The following is a 20,292-nucleotide window of genomic DNA, read 5'->3' as shown; positions in this document are numbered from 1 at the left end:
CAAACTGCAAGATCATGACCTGAGCTGAAGTCGTACGCTTAGCCGACTGAGCCACCCAGGTGCCCCTCATACAGCTTTTTTTAAGACTAGAAAACTTTTAATGGAAAAATTGACATATCTTTTTTAACCAAATTTGTATTATCTGGACATCTTTGAAGAGTAATACCATAAAAGTAGCTTCATAAACTTTAATTCTTTACCATAATGCTCTAGAGTTCTTAGAAGATAGTTACCTATATTTTTATATTTTATCTTTTTTTTTTTAATGTTTTTATTAATTGATTTTTGAGACAGAGAGAGACAGAGCATGAGCAGGGGAGGGACAAAGAGAGAGGGAGACACAGAATCCGAAGCAGGCTCCAGGCTCTGAGCTGACAGCACAGAGCCCGACGCAGGGCTCGAACTCACGGAGTGTGAGATCATGACCTGAGCTGAAGTCGGATGCTCAACCGACTGAGCCACCCAGGTGCCCCTATATTTTATCTTTCTAATATCCCCTTAAGGTAGGCATCATTCCTATCCTCCTCTTCTTTAAAAAAAAATTTTTTTTATGTTTTTATTTTATTTTTGAGAGAGAGTGCGAACGGCGTTGGGGCAGAGAGACAGGGAGACACAATTTGAAGCAGGCCCCAGGCTCTGAGCTGTTGGCACAGAGCCTGACGTGGGGCTGAACTCACGACTGTGAGATCATGCCCTGAGCTGAAGTCAGACACTTAACCAGCTGAGCCACCAAGGCGCCCCCATCCTCTTTTACAAGTAAAACTATCTACTAAATTTCGGCAGGAATTAAGATACCATGGATTAAGTGATACATTAGATACAGTATGTCTTCTTCCTGCTGACGGAATCCTCCTGTCTTATTGGATATCCCAGGACAATTTAGAGCAATGCTAGCATTGAAGCCAACTCAGTTTTTTGGAGCTGTTCTGTACCTCTCAAGAAACCTTACCCTGCTGCTGGCATCAACCTCAGCCCAATATGGTCTTTGAATTCTGGGGGCTGCTTATCACTGTGTTAGGAAACCACTTTTTAAAAAACACTTTGCCTCTGTTCTTTTTTGGTAGATGACAATGAAGGAGACAAAAAGAAAAAAGATAAGAAGAAAAAGAAAGGAGAAAAGGAAGAAAAAGAGAAGGAGAAGAAAAAAGGACCTAGCAAAGCCACAGTTAAAGCTATGCAAGAAGCTCTGGCTAAGCTTAAAGAAGAAGAAGAACGACAAAAGAGAGAAGAGGAGGAACGCATAAAACGGCTTGAAGAGTTAGAAGCTAAACGTAAAGAAGAGGTATGTTTTCATGAAGTTGTGTTTAATTTAAAGTCTGTGCTCTGTAAGATATCTTTAATCTTCTTTTTCTAAAAATGTCATAGTTGTATGGTAATTCAATTACATTATTATTCAGATGTAAACAATAAGATGAAGCAATATAGAAAATTCTACCTTTATTTACTTAGGTGCAGAAGTTGGTTATATATCCACTCCAATACTTGGTCTACTCTCATATGATGTTAATTAATTATTATGTACACTGTTGAAGTATTTTCATTTGTGGCATCTGGGTATTTCAGTCAGTTAAGCATCCAACTCTTGATTTCAGCCCAGGTCACGATCTTACAGTTTGTGGGTTCGAGCCCTGCATTGGGATTCTCTCTCTTCCTCTCTCTCTGCCCCTCCTTTGCTCGTGTTGTCTCAAACATAATTAAGTAAACATTTAAAAAAATAATATTTATTTTCATTTGGGTATTCATAATATAATACTTTGCATGTATTTCAAGAGCTTTGTTTGAATTTGTGTTCTTGACATTTAAATTTCATAATTATGTCAATACAATTTTTGTCTGATATGTACTCCTATGCAGGAAAGACTAGAACAAGAAAAGAGAGAAAGGAAAAAGCAAAAAGAAAAAGAACGAAAAGAACGCTTGAAAAAAGAAGGGAAACTTTTAACTAAATCCCAGAGAGAAGCCAGAGCCAGAGCTGAAGCTACTCTTAAACTTCTACAAGCTCAGGGTAAGTAGTATTTTTAACTAACTGAATAGTCTAGAAGCTTCTGTCATGCAGTTATAGGTCTGTAATGGTCAAAAGGAGAGTAGAAGTCAGAGAATTTCTATGAAAATGCTGTGGAAAAAGTCAAATAAAAATGTAAAGAAGAGGGACACCTGGTTGGCTCAGTTGGTAGACCATGCATCTCTTGGTTTCAGGGCATGCATTCAAGCCCCAGGTTGGGTATAGAGCTTACTTAAAGAAAAGTGTAAAGAATAGGTAAGATAATTACATTATTTAGGGAGGTGACTTCTATATGATGATGAAAATTTATGTGTAAATGATAGTATGTCTGTAAATAAGTTTTTGTTTCCCCCACAATAAACAAAGAGAATACAGTAAAATCAATCACCAAGTATCTGTTACTCAGTTTCAACAATTGTCAGTATTTAACTGTTCTTGTTTTCTCGCTCTCCACTGACTTTTTTTCAAGTATTTTAAAGTGAATTTTAAACACCATATTATTTTACTCCTTTTTACTTTATTATTTTACTCCTATTTTACTAACAAATGAGGACTTTTTTTTTTACATTAAGTAGATTTTGTATTACATATAACAAAATTAATTTCTTGATAGCATCTGGTTGTCTATGTATAGTTTTCCCCCTTATATCCACAGTGTTTTTTATAATTTGTTTGTTTGAATCAGGATCCAGATTAGATCCACACGTTGCCTTTGGTTGATATGTCTGTCTCTCACTGATACTATTACCCATTCTTGGTTTTGGTATGCCATTTATTAGTTGTAGATACTGGGTTATTTGGAATTTCTCATATTCTGAATTTGTTTAATTGCATTCTCCTGGTCTTGGCTAATAAACTTCTCTATCTGTTAAAATTTCCTATATCTAGCAGCTTGGCTTTTCCAAGTGGTACTATGTACTTCCTGTTGCCTCATGTCCGGAGGCATGTGATCTGGTTGTCTCACTTTTGGTGATACCAAGATTGATTATTGGGTTGGGTATTGGCAGCTTTGTCCATTATACAAGTAATCCACTGATTTTTCACCTAATAATTTAATATCCAATTAGTGATCATTGCCTGTATCAAGGAGCTCATTAGGAATTGCAGAGTTGTGATATACTGTCATTCCTTTTGCATTTATTAGCTATAATCTTTGTTTAAAGAAAAACTTTCCCTGAAATACAGTTCACGCAGGAAAGTCAGGATAAATGCTTAATTATTTTCCTTCATTAATCCTCAGGATAATAAATTGATGTCTTAGCAACTTCCCAAGGTGATCAGTGAGTGTAATTATGTTTTTTGGATCTGTATTATTTTAATGGGGTTTTATGTAATTTACATGTTTTTATCTCATGAAATCATTTATATTTTTTAATACTCAAAATTGTCCAATCTTTGGCCAGCGAGACCTCATTTAGGTTGGTCCCTCTGATTTTTTCCACACAACCACAGTATTCTTTGACCTCTACCTCACTTTCTAACACAATAAGGTATCTATGGTACATCTTACACATTTTCTGCCCTAGACCTGAAATCACCTGTTTATACAAGGAGCCCTAGTTCTTTTAGTTCAGAGACTGTAATCTGGACGTGTAATTATGTTTCTGACAGATAAGATGAATTAAAATAGTTTCTCTGCTCCATTGAGAAGAATATTGAGAAGAAGACCTCTCTTAATTTCTTGTTCTTACATTTCACAGATTTTTATATGACTAATTTTGGTGCTTTTGCTATAATTACAGTAATAGGTACCATTTATTGTGTATTTATTAAGTAACTGATATTGTCATAAACCTTTGACATTGTCTCTTTCCTTATAAGAATCTAATAAGTATTTTCATTCCCATCATTCATTCCCAAACTCCAAGTTTAAACTGTTTGCCCAGTGTCATGGAGCTGAGATTTAAACTGATCTGTGTGACCACCTCTTTATTATGCATTATATGTTCAGCTGGCAGCAGTAAATGTAGAGAAACACAGTACTTGGATCAAAAAGTTTATTCTTAATTGGGGATGTAGTTTTTTAAAGATGAAATTAGAGAACAAATATGAGTACAACTAGCACCCAGCTACGAGATTTGACTGGTGACTATTTGGATGTCTAAAAGCACTCATGTAGAAATTGGGATGGGACCAAGCAGGGAATAATTTTCCATTCTTAGAAATGTTTTATGGAGTAGTTTGACTTGTACTTATGAGATTAGATGAAAATTATAATTAAGTAGACACTGCCCCCAATGTGGGGCTTGAACTCATGACCCTAAGATCAAGAGCTAGCCAAGAACCCCCCCTGTAATTTAATATGATGATCATTAGGACGGGTTTGGAAGAGATGGTCTCTCAAGTGGCATCTCTCCCCTTGGGCTCTTATTTTTCATAATGTTGCTCAATATTTGTCCTCTTACTTATTCCCTATGTATTGATAAAAAGTCCAAGCTCCTTAGCTTGATATTAAAGGCCTCCATAGTATGCTCATTGAGTCATCTCAAAAGAAGCTACAGTGTTTTGTTTCACCGTATCTTTCAAAGCTACCTTGTTGGGTAAAGATCAGGTACCACATTCATTACCTAGAACAACATAAAACTTATTTATTGAGCCCAAAATGTGTTTGCGAGTGTAGGTATCTGCCGGTGTTTTCTGATAATTACTCTGAATTGTGTAGCAGATAGCATTTTCAGTCAGTTCTATAGCCTTTAGCCTATTAACTACTAACTGTATAGCAAGTACTTTACAAATAATTTGAAATTAATTCACTTCAGGCAAAGAGTTTGTGTGAATTTGATTGTAATAATCTCAGTTTGCAAGGTGAATGGAATATCTGAACACACACGTTGATGTTGACTACAAATATAATAGTTTATTAAACATTCCCTAACTCGAAGAATAGTCTGTTGATTAAGTCTGCAGTGTTGTTGTGACCACCCTTCAGTTCATCTAACTTACAGTTTCCCCTCCCAGGTCCCTGCTTTTACTTACTAGGGGTAGGCTGCTGGGCAGGGATATCTCTGGTCAACTGGATTATCTCCACATTGTCAGCTGGCTTTATCCTTTTATTTTAGTTTGTCTTACCAAATGATAGCTCTGATTTTATAATTCTGGCCAATCTCCTTACTTACATACATGCGTTCATTCAGTACTTTAAAGTTAAGAACATTTTAAGTGATTTCCTTCTGTTAATGACTTCATTCAAGACCCCACAGTAAATAGTTTTTATTGTTTTATAAAATTTCTGCCCTATGTGAGACTATGTCAGTAATCCAGCAAATGGAAAGTAACCTCTCTTAGGAGTTTGTTATAGGAATGGAGAGGAAGGATTGTAATAGAGAACCATTCCATGTCTGGGATTTACTAGTAACTGTTGAGTGATGAAGACGTATTCTCCTCAGATTCAGTAATGTTACTTGCAGATCAGATTTGACATTGGTTTGTACTGCCATGTCTTAATTTGAAAAAATTTGTTTGTTTGCTCTATTTAAGAGAAAATATGAAGTGTTCAAAACTGGATAGTAAGAACCATGAATTCAAATAAAAACAGATTTGTGATCTGACACTAACCTTTTCATTTTGGATAAGTCACTTTCTCATTGAATCTTACTTTTGACCAGCTTTTGACCAGCTGTGAAGCTGGCCATAGTTGAAAAAAAGTAAACTTAATGACTTTGTTTTGTAATGGTAATGAAACTTCTGTTATACTTAGTTTTTTATTTGTATTGTAACAAATTTATTAGCTTAAAAAGACACAAAATTTATTACTTTGAAATTCTCTAAATCAGATGTCTGATGTGGGTCTCACTGGTTTAAGGTGTTGGCAGGCCTGCATTCCTTTCTGGAGTTTCTAGGGTAGAACCAATTCCCTTGTTGTCTTCTAGAGGCATTCATATTACTTGGTTCATGATGCCCTTCTTTCATCTTCAGAGCCATCAGTATTGCATAATGCTGACTATTTTTCCATGGGTACATCATCCTCTGACTTCAGCCTGTACCTCAGAGAAAGGTTCTTTATTTTTAAAGGATCTCATGCAGTTGATTAGGTTGGGCTCACTTGGATAATCCAGGATAATGTCTCTCATCTCAAGTCCTTAGGCTTATTCACATCTGCAGTGTCTTTTTTGCCATGTTAGGTAACATATTCACATGTCTTGGGGATTAAGACCTGGATGTTTTGGGGCAGGGGGAGGCATTATTCTATTTACTGTGCACTTAATTTTCATCTTATTTGTGAATTCATTACAAAGAAAACATTTTGTGAGTGTCATGTTTTCACTGTATCTTTCAAAGACCAAAATACACATTTTTAAGTATGTTTATGTTAAATGTTTAAATAGAGATCAGTGACCATATTACTCTGAAACATGCTGGAGGTTACCTGATGCTATTTATTTGCCATGTCTTGTTACTTTAGTGCTTAAATTGGAGAATTCAAGACAAACAAGGCTGATTAATTCCATTGATGATGAAAAGGCATATAAATAGTAGCATATTTTTCATTACTAGTAAAGTATTTGGAAGAATAGGTGTTAAATTAGGATCTACTCTGGGGCGCCTGGATGGTTCAGTCAGTTGGGCGGCCGACTTCGGGTCGGGTCATGATTTTGCGGTCCGTGAGTTTGAGCCCCGCATTGGGCTCTGTGCTGACAGCTCAGAGCCTGGAGCCTGTTTCAGATTCTGTGTCTCCCTCTCTCTGACCCTCCCCCATTCATGCTCTGTCTCTCTCTCTCTCTCTCTCTCTCTCTCTCAAAAATAAATAAACGTTAAAAAAAAAATTAGGATCTACTTTTAATTTCTCTTGTTTCTGTCAGATTGTTAGAGGCATTTATTCTGAAGTGAAAAGGATAGATTAAAGGTAGAATTTACCTTTTTTTCAACTGTGGCTTCACTTTGGATTTTCTAATTTTTATTGTCTGTTTCAGTTCATAGTCCAAAATTTATGAAGTAGAGCTAGTGAAGGTTTTTGTGGACCTTGTGGGAGATGTGGGAAAAGGAGTTGTAGAATTTCTGTCCTTTCAGCTGTGAAATTCTTTATATATTTTTACAAAATTTTTAAAGCTTATTTATTTTGAGAGAGAGTGAGCTAGGGAGCACAAGTAGGGGGAGAGGCAGGGAGAGAGACTCCCAAGCAGGCTCTGCATTGTCAACGCAGAGCCCTGCACAGGGCTTGATCCCACAAACCATGAGATGACCTGACCCCAAATCAAGAGTTGGACGCTTAACCCACTAGGCCATCCACGCACCGCTGTAAAATTCTTAAATTTCTTTGTTCACTTTGAATTGTATACATTGTTGAATGATCATTATTTTTTTTTTTTAGTGAGAATTTTTTTAATATTTATTTATTTTGAGAGAGAGAGAGAACGAGAACATAAGTGAAGAAGGGCAGAGAGAGAGGGAGACACAGAATCTGAAGCAGGCTCTAGGCTCTGAGCTATCAGCACAGAGCCCGATGTGGGGCTCAAATTCACAAACTTGCGAGATCATCACCTGAGCCGAAGTCGGATGCTTAACCAACTGAGCCACCCAGGCGTTCCGAATGATCATTATTTTTAAAACAGAGTGGTGCACACATGGTTACTTCTTTTTGAAGAGAGGAGTCAGGGAAAGGGGTCTCTGATGTCTGAAGAGTTTGAAGGGACTCCCCCCCCCCTTTTTTTTTTTTTAACTTTTGAGGCCAAATAGCAGCTCCACTTAAATGGAACTTCAAAACATAAAGGGTAAAGTTCTGAGAGTACCTCATATTTTTTGGCCAGAGGGACGAGAGGGGCTCCTGGGAGCCAGAGAGTATAGGGGAAATTGCAGGGTGGGGGAGAAGTGACAGAAGAATCCTATAATTCTGTTGCTGAATGGACATAAATCCTAGGCTTACTATATAGTTCTGTGTGTTTAGAAGAGACCCAAAAAAGGATAGTCAAAACTTTAAGAACTAATCCATGTTATAAACCAGTGCCCAAGACCCAGATTTACTTCTATGGCTCATGTATGTACCAGGTAAAATACTGATTCTAAGTATACTGTGGAAAGTCTGTTATAAATGTTCTAATTTCTGTAGCAGCCATTAAATAAGATTAAAACTAAAAGTAGATAAATTAAAAAGGAAATCTAAAGTATATTCAAATAATCCACAAGAAAGCAGGAGAAGGTGAAAAGGGAAATGGAAAACGGAGGTAACAAATCAAATAATAAAATGATAGACTTAAAACCAACTGCATTAATAATTAAAATATGAATAGTCTAAAGATATCAATTAAAAGAGACTGTCAGAAACCAAGAGCCAGCTAGCTATGTGCTGTCTGCAGTAAATCTACTTTAAGTGTACTGATATAGATAAAATGGTAAAAACAGATACCAAAAGAAAGCTTCAGAACAAGTAAAATTACCAAAAATAAAGACCTACATTGCATATGATAAAAAGTGAATGCCTCATAACTTTATAACAATCTTATGTGTACCTAACTACAAGTTCACAAACATTCACCAAAATAGACCATTTTTGGGGAGCCATAAAATAAATCCTAAAACATTTAAAAGATTTGAAATCTTACAGTGTTTTCTGAGGGACCAAAACAGAATTAAACTAGAAATGAATAATAGAAATATATCTACAAAATCAGTAAATATTTAGAAATCAAACCACATTTCTTATTAACCCCTGAGCCCAGGAGAAACTCTTATTGAAAATTAGAAAATATCTTGAATTAGAAGAAAAAAAAAAAGAAGGAAAACACAGCATATTAAAATTTGTGGGGTGCAGCTAAAGCAGTTCTTAGAGGGGAATTTGTAGTATTAAAATGCTTGTTTTAGAAAAAGAAGGTCTCAAATCAATAGTCTAAGCTTCCCATTTAAACTAAAAAAGAAAAAAAGACAGAAAGAAAAATGCAGAAAACAATGTAGTTTAAAACAAGACTTAATAGAGAATCATTGAAACCAAAAGTTAGTACTTTGAAAAGATCAATAAAAATGATAAACTTCTAGATTGGCTAAGAAGAAAAAAGAGACAAGACACAAATTACTGATACCATGAGGAAAGAGTGGGGAGGGATATCATCATTACAGATTTCCAGGTGTTAAAATGATAAAGCAATATAATGAACAGCTCTGTGCTAATAGATTGAAAAGCTTAAGATAAAATAGGGCCATTCCTTAAAAGACACAAACTATCAAAACTTAAAATCTATCATGATGAAGTGGATTTTATCCTGGGAGTGAAGGCTGGTTCCATTTTGAAAACCAGTAAATGTGTTTAAAGAAGCAAAACTACATGGATGCAGAAAAATCATTTGACAAAATTCAGTAAGCATATATGATAGAAATTCACAAAATAGAAAAGTTCCTTATTTTGCTAAAAGAGATCTACAAAAAAAATACACAGTTGTTGCACTTAATGATGAATTATGGCTGCTAAACCCTAATATTGTAATTAAGGCAAGGATGTCCATTCTCACCACAATCATTCCACATTGTACTGGAACATCCTAGAGTTGTAATTAGGGGAAAGAAAGAAAAAAAAGTAAAAGACATACAGATTGAAAGGAAGAAGTAAAACTCTATTTACAGATGACAATTGTTTACATAGAAACTACTGTGAGATACCACTGAAAAAACATGAAACCCTACAACCAATAAGTGAGATTAACAAAGTTATAGATAGGGCCAGCATGCAAATACCAATTGTATATCTGTATGCTAGCCATTAACAGCTGAAAATCAAAACCATATTATTTACAATAGCACCCCACCCCAAAAATACATTGAAACAGTTATAATTCTAATATTTGTGGGACCTATATGCTGAAAACTATAAAAAAAAAAAACTGACGAAAATAATCAGAGAACTTTGGAGAAATGTTGCATTCATGGATAGGAAAACGATATTGTTAAGATAATCAGTTCTCCGAAATGATCTGTAGATTCAGTGCAATCCCAGTCAGCAGTAGGATATTTTATGAGTATCTATAAGCTATTTCTAAAGTGTGTATGAAGAGATGAAGGAGTTAGAATAGCCAAAATAATTTTGAAAAGAATATACTTGAAAGACTCAGAATATTGTACCTGATTTCAAGACTTACTGTAAAGCTGCAGTCATCAGTACAGTGTGATAATGGCAAAAGCAGCAATAAAGACAAATAGATCAATATAATAGTCTGTATATGGTCAGTTTGTTTTTTTCTGTCATAGGTAAAAGGCAGTTTATTAAGTAAAATACAGTATTAGCAACAACTGATACAATTGGGAATCTGTATGCAAAAACAAAAACCCAAAAGCCTCGTCCTAAATCTCATTAAATAAAAATTAACACAAAAAAGATCATAAATCTAAATATAAAATGTACAACTATAAAACTTTAGGGGAAAACATAGTAGAAAGTCTTTGTGACCTTGTGTTAGTGATTAGTTTAACTTCAAAAGCATAATTCATAAAAGGAACAAATTTGAGGAAGTCCAGTTAAAAACTTGTTCTGCAAAAGACACCATTGAGACAGTTCAGAGACAGTACCTCAAAATCACGTATCTGACAAAAGATTAATATGCAGAATATGAGAAGATAACTCTGTATTCAACAATAAGAAAAGCAACAACCCTATTTAAAAATGGGCAAAAGATTTGAACAGAAACTTAAACTATAAGCAATGAAAAGAATGTTTAACATTAGTCATTATGGAAATTCAAATTAAGACCACCATGAGCTTTCACTACATATTTATTGAAATACTTACATTTAAAACGTCTTTTTCTGGCAAGTATACAGAACAGTTGGAACTCACCTACTTTACTGGTTGGAATGCAAAACGGTAAAGCCAATTTGGAAAACAGTTGGCAGTTTCTTACAAAATTAAATACCTATTTACATAATGTCCCATCATTCCCACTTCAAAATATTTACCACAAAGAAATGTTCACATAGAAACCTGCATACAAATGTTTGTAGCAGCTTTATTCGTAATTGTCAAAAACTGGAAACAACTCAAATGTCCATCAGTTGTCTAAAAGATAATGGAACTGTAGTATATACTTAACAATAGAATGCTACTCAGCAATAAAAAGAAATGAAGTATTAGTACACATGAGGATGACTCTAAAATCCATTATGATGACAGCAGCCCAGACTAGAAGGTTTAATTTCTGTGATATTTTGGAAAAAAATCTTTTGGGAAAGAGAACAGATAGGTGGTTGCAAGGATGTAAGTAGGGTTTGACTACACAGAACAGCCTAGGGTGATGGAATTGTTCTTCATCTTGTGTTTAATAACTGCTCATCTGTCAAAAGTCACAGAACTGGACACCAAGAAAGTAGAATTTTAGTGTATGTATATTTTACAATATCTTATATAAAAAAGATTTTTCCATGAATGTTCTTTTATATTTCAAGGTATGTATCTCTGGGGTGAATAAAATGTTACCTTTTCAAGTAGCATTTCTTAAATGATATGCAAATAGCATAAGTCTAAAGTTTTTCATTCTTATCACTTAGGTGTTGAAGTGCCATCAAAAGACTCTTTGCCAAAGAAAAGGCCAATTTATGAAGATAAAAAGAAGAAAAAAACACTACAGCAGCTAGAAAATAAAGAAGGTTTGTATACAAAGTGACCTATGACTTAAAAATATTTTGGGGGCGCCTGGGTGGCTCAAGTCGGTTAAGCGTCTGACTTCGGCTCAGGTCGTGATCTCACGGTCTGTGAGTTCAAGCTCCGCGTCAGGCTCTGTGCTATCAGTTCAGAACCTAGAGCCTGCTTTGGATTCTGTGTCTCCCTCTCTCTCTGCCCTTCCCCCACTCACGCTCTGTCTCTCTCTACCAAAAACTGAATAAACGTTAAAAAAATTTTTTTAAATTTTGTTTGACTTTCTCCTACAACATTCAAAACAATGTCTTTTAAAGAAACTGGAAATCAGAATTACATATTGAAACTTACTATACCGTATTTCCTATTATTGTTAATCATTCTCAGCTGATTTAAATGACAGGTTAATGGAAAAGTGCTTTTGTTCGAAAAACCTAGATCGTACCCAAAAACTATTCTTAATTATCATTCTTATTTTTCCTTTGTTTCCTTCTCAACCTTTTTGTAATTTTCCATTCTATTTCTTGAATAGAAAGAAACTCTGTTTCCTGTAAAATATATGACTGATATTTAAACATTTTCTAAACGTGCTGAAGAATTCAAGTTTGTACTATTGGTTTTATTCAGTACTTAACAGAGTATCCTAACAGAAATTATGCACTGAAAAAGTATTGTTAACTTGGTTTCTGCCTTGTTTTCAGTGTCTGAACCAATAGAATTAAATGCTGCTGTAGAAGTGGTAGAACAAGGAGTACCAGAAAAGGAAGAGACACCACCTCCTGTTGAACCAGGCCAGTAGCACTGACTAATTGCTTCCTATTAAATAGCATTGGTGTGTCAGAAGTTGTCTAGTCATTATTAGTGTGGGGAAACCAAATATCTGGCAGGATGGTCTTTTTCATACTTCTTTTCTTTTCTCTAAACCATTCCTTTCCATTTCCATTTTGAAAAAGTGTAGATTTGAGTCAGTTTCTTTTTAATAGTGTCAGTAAAATGTAGAGAGGATAGAAGTTTTTAGATTTTTTTCTGATGTTTTCATTTTGGGTCAGAAATCTTAGGTGGTGCCAAGAAGACCTGAAGTTCTTTATTTAATCCTTTGGAAACAAATTGGTAGCATTTTAATGAGAACTATTTAAGAGTCATAAAAATTGGCATTTTTAAACCTCCTTGGAGGTCAACTTCTATTTACTAAATCAATAAGAGGATTGTTTATTCATTGTGTGTGTGTGTGTTTTGAGGTTGGAGAAAAATCTTTGGCTTTTTTTTTTGTTTGTTTAAGATAAACATTGTTCTAATTCATTAGACTACGTATTGATAGAGCCAGAGGTTAACTAAATGTGTGGTAATAATATCAAGAGAAGCTCCATATTGTAAAGTTTGGATTGGGAATAAGAAGCAAGAGAATGTCAAGACTGACCCACACTAGTGAAAGATATCATTTCTGGTTCCTTTCCTTCTTTCTCCCCTTCTGTTCTTGGTATAAAACGGATCATTTACTTGGCACAACTCAGCTTAACATGATGACATTAGAGGAATTCAGGTTGATACACTTAATAGCAGTCCATTATTTTAGGTGACATTTGTAGCAGTAGAAAGAATTGTTAATTTAGAAGGATGTTTTGGGTACATGTACCTGACTCATTTTCTTTTCCTCAAGATGACTCAACCAAACTTGTTGTCAAGTAATAATTATTACAGGGAAGCAAATACCACATGTCCTATGATTTGAGAATAGTTTTGCTTTATTGGATTTCATAAAAAAGAGTCATTAATATTGAGAATATTAAATCTTGAATTCAAAATTATACCTTTCTGGATACTTTTGGATTGTCAGCAGATATTCTATTCTTATTTTCAACTGGAGTAGAGGTGTAGCTTTGTACCTACAGCTATATAATTTAAGTAGTATTTGTATGTATCTGTAGAGGTTAAAGCAATAAAATAAGTAGTAAATTCTTAGGTATGAAGTAGAAGTTTGAAACATCAAAATGGAGATGCAGTAAGTCCCCTCTTATCTGCAGGGGATATGCTCCAAGACACCCGGTGGATGCCTGAAACAGCAGATAGTACTGAATTCTGTATATACTATGTTTTCTCCTTTACATACATAGATGTGATAGAGTTTAACTTATAAATTAGGCACGTAAGAAAAGAACAGTAATGAGTAATAACATGAACAATCAGAATGATACACTGTATGAAAAGTTATGTGAATGTAGTCTTTCTCTTTTAAAATATTGTACTGTACTCTTCTTGTGATGATGTGATATGACAAAACACTCACATGATGAGATGAAGTGAGATGAGTGATATAGGCACTGTGATGTAATGTTAAACTACTGTTGACCTCCTGACCATGTTAAGAAGGAGGATTGTCTGCTTCCAGACCACAGTTGACTGTGGGTAACTGAAAATGCAGAAAGCAAGACTAGATAAGGTGAGGGGACTCTTGTGAAATTTCATTTTTGCTCAAGAACCTAGGAGTATGACCATCTACCCTTTTCAAAATCTAATAAAACATCTGGATTAAGTGTAATTTCATGTATTCAAAATTCTGGGTAATTGTGCAGCATTTGGTAATAGTAAATTATAACATGCTAGCTATATTGAAAAAAATAATTCAAAGATAATGAGATTGTATATGTGTTTTTGCATAATGAAAACATTTTTAATGTCAGCATAATTTTCTACTTTTTTCTAAAAGCAATTCCCTATTTCTAGATGATTTCTAACAAAAATCTTTATTTACAGAAGAGGAAGAAGAAACTGAAGATGCTGGATTGGATGATTGGGAAGCTATGGCCAGTGATGAGGAGAGAGAAAAAGGTGAATAGCTTATAAGTACACATTGATAAATCTCGTGGTAATTAGAGGTGTGTATATTTAAAGGAATGGTCAGTCTTCTGATGATGAAAGCCATATGAACATTTCTGAGAATAAAAACCAGTCTTGATTTCTCCATTGCCATGGTTCCTAAATCCTTATGTGGATCCTCATTTTATGAATAAATGGTTTTTCAGAAGATCCTAGGATTTAAAATACATTTTTTCAGTGGCGCCTGGATGGCTCATTTGGTTGTGTCCCGACTCTTGATTTTACCTCAGGTCGTGTTCTCATGGTTCACGAGTTCAAGCCCCACATTGGGTGCCTGTCTCTGCCTCTCTCTGTGCCCCTCCCCTGTGTGCACACTCTCCCTCTCAAAAATAAACTTTAAAATATGTATACATATATATATATTTCAGTATGATGTTATAAATGGGATTAGGTTATTAAAGGTAGCCTACCAAAAGCCCCTTTAACTTAAAACATAATACAAAGATAATGCAAGTAAATGGTACCTAATCAATGTGAATAAACAATTTTTCTTTGTCATTACTTTCTGTCATTTATTATTAAAGTCTACTTTCTTTGGTTTTAATTTCCTGATTTTTCCCCCTAACTTCTTAAATTTTTTTTTTTTTTATACATTTATTTATTTTTGAGAGACAGAGAGAGACAGAGCATGAGCAGGGGAGGGGCAGAGAGAGGGAGACAGAATCAGAAGCAGGCTTCAGGCTCCGAGCTGTTAGCACAGAGCCCAACACGGGCCTCGAACCCACCAACGGTGAGATCATGACCCGAGCCGAAGTCGGATGCTCAACTGACTGAGCCACCCAGGCGCCCCACTAACTTCTTAAAATGGATATTTGTTTATTTAGAGTTTTTTTCCTTAATATATGTGGGTGGGTTTTTTTTTGGAAGTTTTCATTTTAATTACAGTTAATATACAGTGTTATATTAGTTTCAGGTGTATGATAATGTTTCAACAATCCTGTGTATCACCTGGTGCTCATCATAACAAGTGCACTCCTTAATCCCCATCACCTATTGAATTCACCCCTACCCTCTCCCCAGCCTCTGGTAACCATCAGTTTGCTCTCTGTAGTTAAGAGTATTTTTCTTGGTTTTTCTATTTCTCTCTTTCATATGCCCTTTGCTTATTTGTTTTGTTTCTTAAATTCCACATATGAGTAAAATCATATTTGTCTTTCTCCGACTGATGTATTTCACTTAGTGTTGACCCTCTAGCTCCATCCATGTTGTTGCAAAATGGCAAGACGTCATTCTTTCTTATGGCTGAATAATATTCTGTTGTATATATATATTCCACATCTTCTTTATCCATTCATCTATCAGTGCATACTTTGGCTGCATATATATTTTGGCTATTGTAAGTAATGCTGTTATAAACATAAGGGTACATGTATCCCTTTGAATTAGTGTTTTTGTATTTTTGGGGGGTAAGTGCCCGGTAGTGTCATTACTGGATCGTAAGATAGTTATATTTTTAACTCTTTGAGGAATCTCCATACTGTTTTCCACAGTGGCTGCACCAGTTTGCATTCCCACCAACAGTGCACTAGGGTTCCTTTTTTTCCACATCCTGGCCAACACTTAATATATGTTTTTAAAACTAAATTTTTCTTTAAGCTTTAGTCCTATTTCACAAGTTCTGATGATATTTGTAATTTCCATTTTAATATATTTTACCTGATTTATAGAAATGTAGTTTTTAATTTACAAAAGTGGGATTTTCTGATTATTTTTCTTGTTACTTCATTGAGATCACAGAACATAAATGTATCTTTTTGAAATATGTTGAGAGGGGCACCTGGGTGGCTCAGTAGGTTAAGCATCTGACTTCGGCTCAGGTCATGATCTGGCAGTTAGTGAGTTTGAGCCCTGTATCAGGCTCTGTGCTGACAGCTCAGAGCCTGGAGCCTCCTTCAGATTCTGTGTCTCCCTCTCTCTCTGCCCCTTCTCTCCTTGCACACTGTCTCTTTTTCTCTCTCTCAAAAATAAATAAACATTAAAAAAATTGAAATATGTTGAGAATTAATTTACAACCTAATACATGGTTGATTATTGTAAATGTTTAATATGTGATTGGAAGGAGTTTATATTCTGCAGTACTATGTGCCTTGTTCTCTATAGAGTTAACCCTTGAACAACATGGATTTGAACTCCAGGAGTTCACTCACATGCAAATTTTGTTTTTTGGTTTTTTTTAATAAATACAGTGCTATAAATATATTTCCCTTTAGATTTTATTCATAACATTATTATTTCTCTGGTTTATTTTATTATAGGAATATAGTATGTAATACACATAGCATAGAAAATATGTGCTAATCAATTATTTATGTTATTACTAAGGCTTACGGTCAGTGGTAGGCTATTAGTAGTTAGGTTTTTGAGGAGTCAAAAGTTACACATGGATTTTTGACTATGCAGGGCGACAAACATCTTTAACTTCCACATTGTTCAAGGGTACACTGTTTTTAATCAGATTTGCTTATCATTTTGTTCAAGTGTTTCTTATTCTTTTTTTTCTGGAGTGCGTTTTTTCTCTGTTACTGAGAGAGGTGGGTTAAAATCTCCTGCCCTAATTGTAAATTGTCTGTTTCTCCTTGAGTTCTGTTAATTTTGTTTAATATATTTTAGTACTTTATTATTAGGTGAGTACACTCATTTTTTGATGGATTGATGCACTGATTTGTTATTCTATTATGTTTTATTTATATTTTATTTTTTTATTTCTAGTAATGCCTTTTGCCTTAAGGTATACATGATATGGCTATACCAGCTTTGATTCACATGATATTTTTCTATTTTTATTTTTCTGTCTCCTTAAATAGCACATATTTGAGATTTTTAAATCCAGAGTGTCAATCTTTATATTTTACCTAGACCACTTAGCCCATTACATTTAACCCTTGATGTAATTAATGAAGTATACTTATTATCTTTATCTTATTTAGTCCTTATTCTGTTTCTTTTTTTCTCCTTTTTAACCGTTTTTGGGATTGGGTTTTTTTGTTTTGTTTTTAATTCCATATTTTCCTCCTTCCACGAGCTTGGAAGTTGTATACTCTTCCACTTACTTTTAGTGGTTACTCCATTTGAACTATTAGTGTTTAATGTTACCCTCTTTCCAGACAGACAATGCATACCACAGAATACATGAAGAACATTTATCTACTTCTCAATTTATATATCATTATTCTCATTTATTTTAATACTCTGTTTTAAATCCCATAATAGCTTAAGTTTATTCATATTGTAAGCTTTTTGTTGTGTTTCATTTCTTTTTGTGTCTCTGACCTTCCACTTGAGATTATTTCTTCTGGCCTGAAGAACACCTTTTAGAATTTCCTTTAGTATGAATCTGTTAGTGAGGCATTCCATTTTTGCTTTTCTAAAAATACCATTATCTCATCTTAATTCTTGAAGGGTATATTTATTGGGTGAGGACCTCTTTGTTGAAATTCTCTTTAACATTTTAAAGATACTATTCCCTTGTGTTAGCTTTCATGGTTTCTTTTGAGAAGTCAGATATCAGCCAAAGGTTTTCATGTGTCTTTGGCTTTCAGCAGTTTTATTATGATATGGCCAGGGTCAGTTTCCTTTTATTTATTCTGCCTATAGAGCTTTATCAATGTATGGTTTTATGTTTTTATCCATTTTACAATGTTATGAACCATTATTTCTTCTCAGGGATTCTAGTTATGCCTATGATATACCTTCCTGTTATAACAATGTGTCGTCTTTTCTGTGTTTTTCACATAATTGAATTTCCATGGTTCTTTCTAGATTGTTTCTTCTCATCTGTCTTCTGGTTCACTAATTTTCTCTTCAGCTGTTTCTCCTCTCCTGTTAAACCCATCTTTTGGGTTCCTAGTTTTGTCTCCAGTGTTTTCTAGTTTTAGATATTCCATTTAACTATTTTTTATAGTTCTTTACTTTCTAAAGATTTTAATCTTTTGCTCCCTGGATGTTAGAAACATAGTCATTTTTAAATTTTGGTTTTATAACCTCAATGTATAGACATTTTGTGGTTTTCTGTATGCTGGCTTCCATCCTGTGATTCGTTTTTTCATGTGACTCATTATTTTCATATATTGTGCTGGATATTATACTTGTAAAACTGCAAAATAATTTGAGGTCAAGGATGGTGTTTTCTTTCTCCAGAGAAAATTATGTGTACAATCCACCAGGGTTCTGAATGAACTAGCAATATGGAATCATCTTATTCCAAATTTAGAATTGATAGAATCTGGAGGTGATTGGCCAATAACAGGGAGGTCCTGTTTATTTTCTATTCATTCTAACTGCTAGGGTGCAGTTCCCCAGGATTTTACTCCACAATAAAGAGTAGTCAACCTTACCCCCCTGAGTCCTTAATAGGCCCAATACCTGGACCCCTAAGCACTGCTTAAGCTCACCTTCTCTAGAATCAGCAAATGACCATTGCTTCTCTCCCTTTGTGCTAAGATCAAGTGCAGAATCAGCAAATGACTCCAAGGGAAAGAAATTGTAAGCATTTTGTTCCCCTCACTGTGTTCCTTTTCTGTCTTTAGGTTGTCTTAGTAATATATTAAGTTTTTATTGTTAAATGGCAATCTTCATTGTAACATGTTGACCAATGCTTTGCTTTTATGATGCATGAAAACAATTTAGCATTAATAATGTTTTATAATGTTACTGCCTTACTTAATGCACCCTTAGTATTTCCCCTTAATCTTGACAGAAATCTCCATTTTTAACTTTCATTTATTTTAAAATCTTTTTTACTCAAAGAAGAAAACACGGTGCATATAGAAGTAAAAGAAAACCCTGAAGAAGAGGAGGAGGAGGAGGAAGAAGAGAGTGAAGAGGAAGAGAGTGAAGAGGAAGAGGAAGAGGAAGGAGAAAGTGAAGGCAGTGAAGGTGATGAAGAAGATGAAAAGGTGTCCGATGAGAAAGAAGCAGGGAAAATGTTAGATAAAAAACCAAGTAAAGAAATGAGTTCAGAATCTGAATACGACTCTGATGATGATCGAACTAAAGAAGAAAGGGCTTATGACAAAGCCAAACGGAGGATTGAGGTATTTATTTTCCCGTTTGCCTTTCTCTTTACTCCTTTCCTCCCCACTCCTCTAGGATCATTAGAACTATCCTCTGAACTAAAGACAATGTGGTACTGGCATAAGAACAGATAATACAGGTGAATGAAACAACTGAAAGTCCAAGAATAAACCCTCATCTTTCTGGCCTATTGATTTGTTGTCAAAGATACCAAAGCAATTCAGTGGGAAAAGGATATCTTTCTCAACCAAATGATGCTAGTTAAATTAATAAAAAGTTTAGTCTCTGACCCCACATCATACCTAAAAGTAATCTTAGATCAGAGATAGAGCTAAAGATGTAATAAACTAAAGGTATGAATTAAGAAAAAATGCAGAGGAAAATATTTATGACTTTGGGTTAGACAACAGGTCTTTGACACTGATCTAACCCAAGGACCTTACTCCCTGACCTAAGTCATAATGGTATACTGTTTCATCATATATTTCTTGTTTTCTCTAAATTTTATATGCTCTTTGAGTGATGGTTTACTCTGAGCACATACCTTCTAGTCATAAACACTAAACTAGTGTTTGCCTTGTATATCTTAGGTAGTTACTGTGAGGCATCTGATCACTTTAGTTGTTTAAATCTGGTGGGTTACTGAGGCATCTTTCTATTTAGTAAAGTGTACATACCTACCAGGCTTACTATATTTTTCCTATGTAATGCAGTGGACTTGAGAGTTTTCTTCAATTCTGTCAGCTTAGTATAAATAATAACAATAAAAACTAGTTTTCTTGAGGGTGCTAAACTGTTTTAAAGCTAAAAATTATTTTAGCTTTTCTTTGTTAAAAGGGGTGCCTGAGTGGCT

At 34.6% G+C, this 20,292-nt stretch overlaps 1 protein-coding gene across 4 annotated transcripts in view; it reads left to right on the top strand.

Annotated features, from left to right (window-relative positions):
- Positions 1 to 20,292, top strand: part of EIF5B (eukaryotic translation initiation factor 5B) — a 93,096-nt gene that overhangs the window by 37,828 nt on the left and 34,976 nt on the right. For 2 of the 4 annotated variants that reach the window (XM_043603174.1, XM_043603172.1), the window contains exons 5-10: positions 1,065 to 1,282; positions 1,855 to 2,005; positions 11,465 to 11,563; positions 12,254 to 12,343; positions 14,304 to 14,378; positions 19,176 to 19,459. In XM_043603174.1, the coding sequence (XP_043459109.1) occupies positions 1,065 to 1,282; positions 1,855 to 2,005; positions 11,465 to 11,563; positions 12,254 to 12,343; positions 14,304 to 14,378; positions 19,176 to 19,459 (917 nt within the window). Of the gene's footprint in view, positions 1 to 1,064; positions 1,283 to 1,854; positions 2,006 to 11,464; positions 11,564 to 12,253; positions 12,344 to 14,303; positions 14,379 to 19,172; positions 19,460 to 20,292 lie in introns of all 4 variants that reach the window. The other 2 variants (XM_043603173.1, XM_043603171.1) reach the window with 1 other exon arrangement.

Source organism: Prionailurus bengalensis, chromosome A3, assembly GCF_016509475.1.
Source record: "Prionailurus bengalensis isolate Pbe53 chromosome A3, Fcat_Pben_1.1_paternal_pri, whole genome shotgun sequence".
NCBI lineage: Eukaryota > Metazoa > Chordata > Mammalia > Carnivora > Felidae > Prionailurus > Prionailurus bengalensis.
This window is presented reverse-complemented; position numbering and strand designations above follow the sequence as displayed.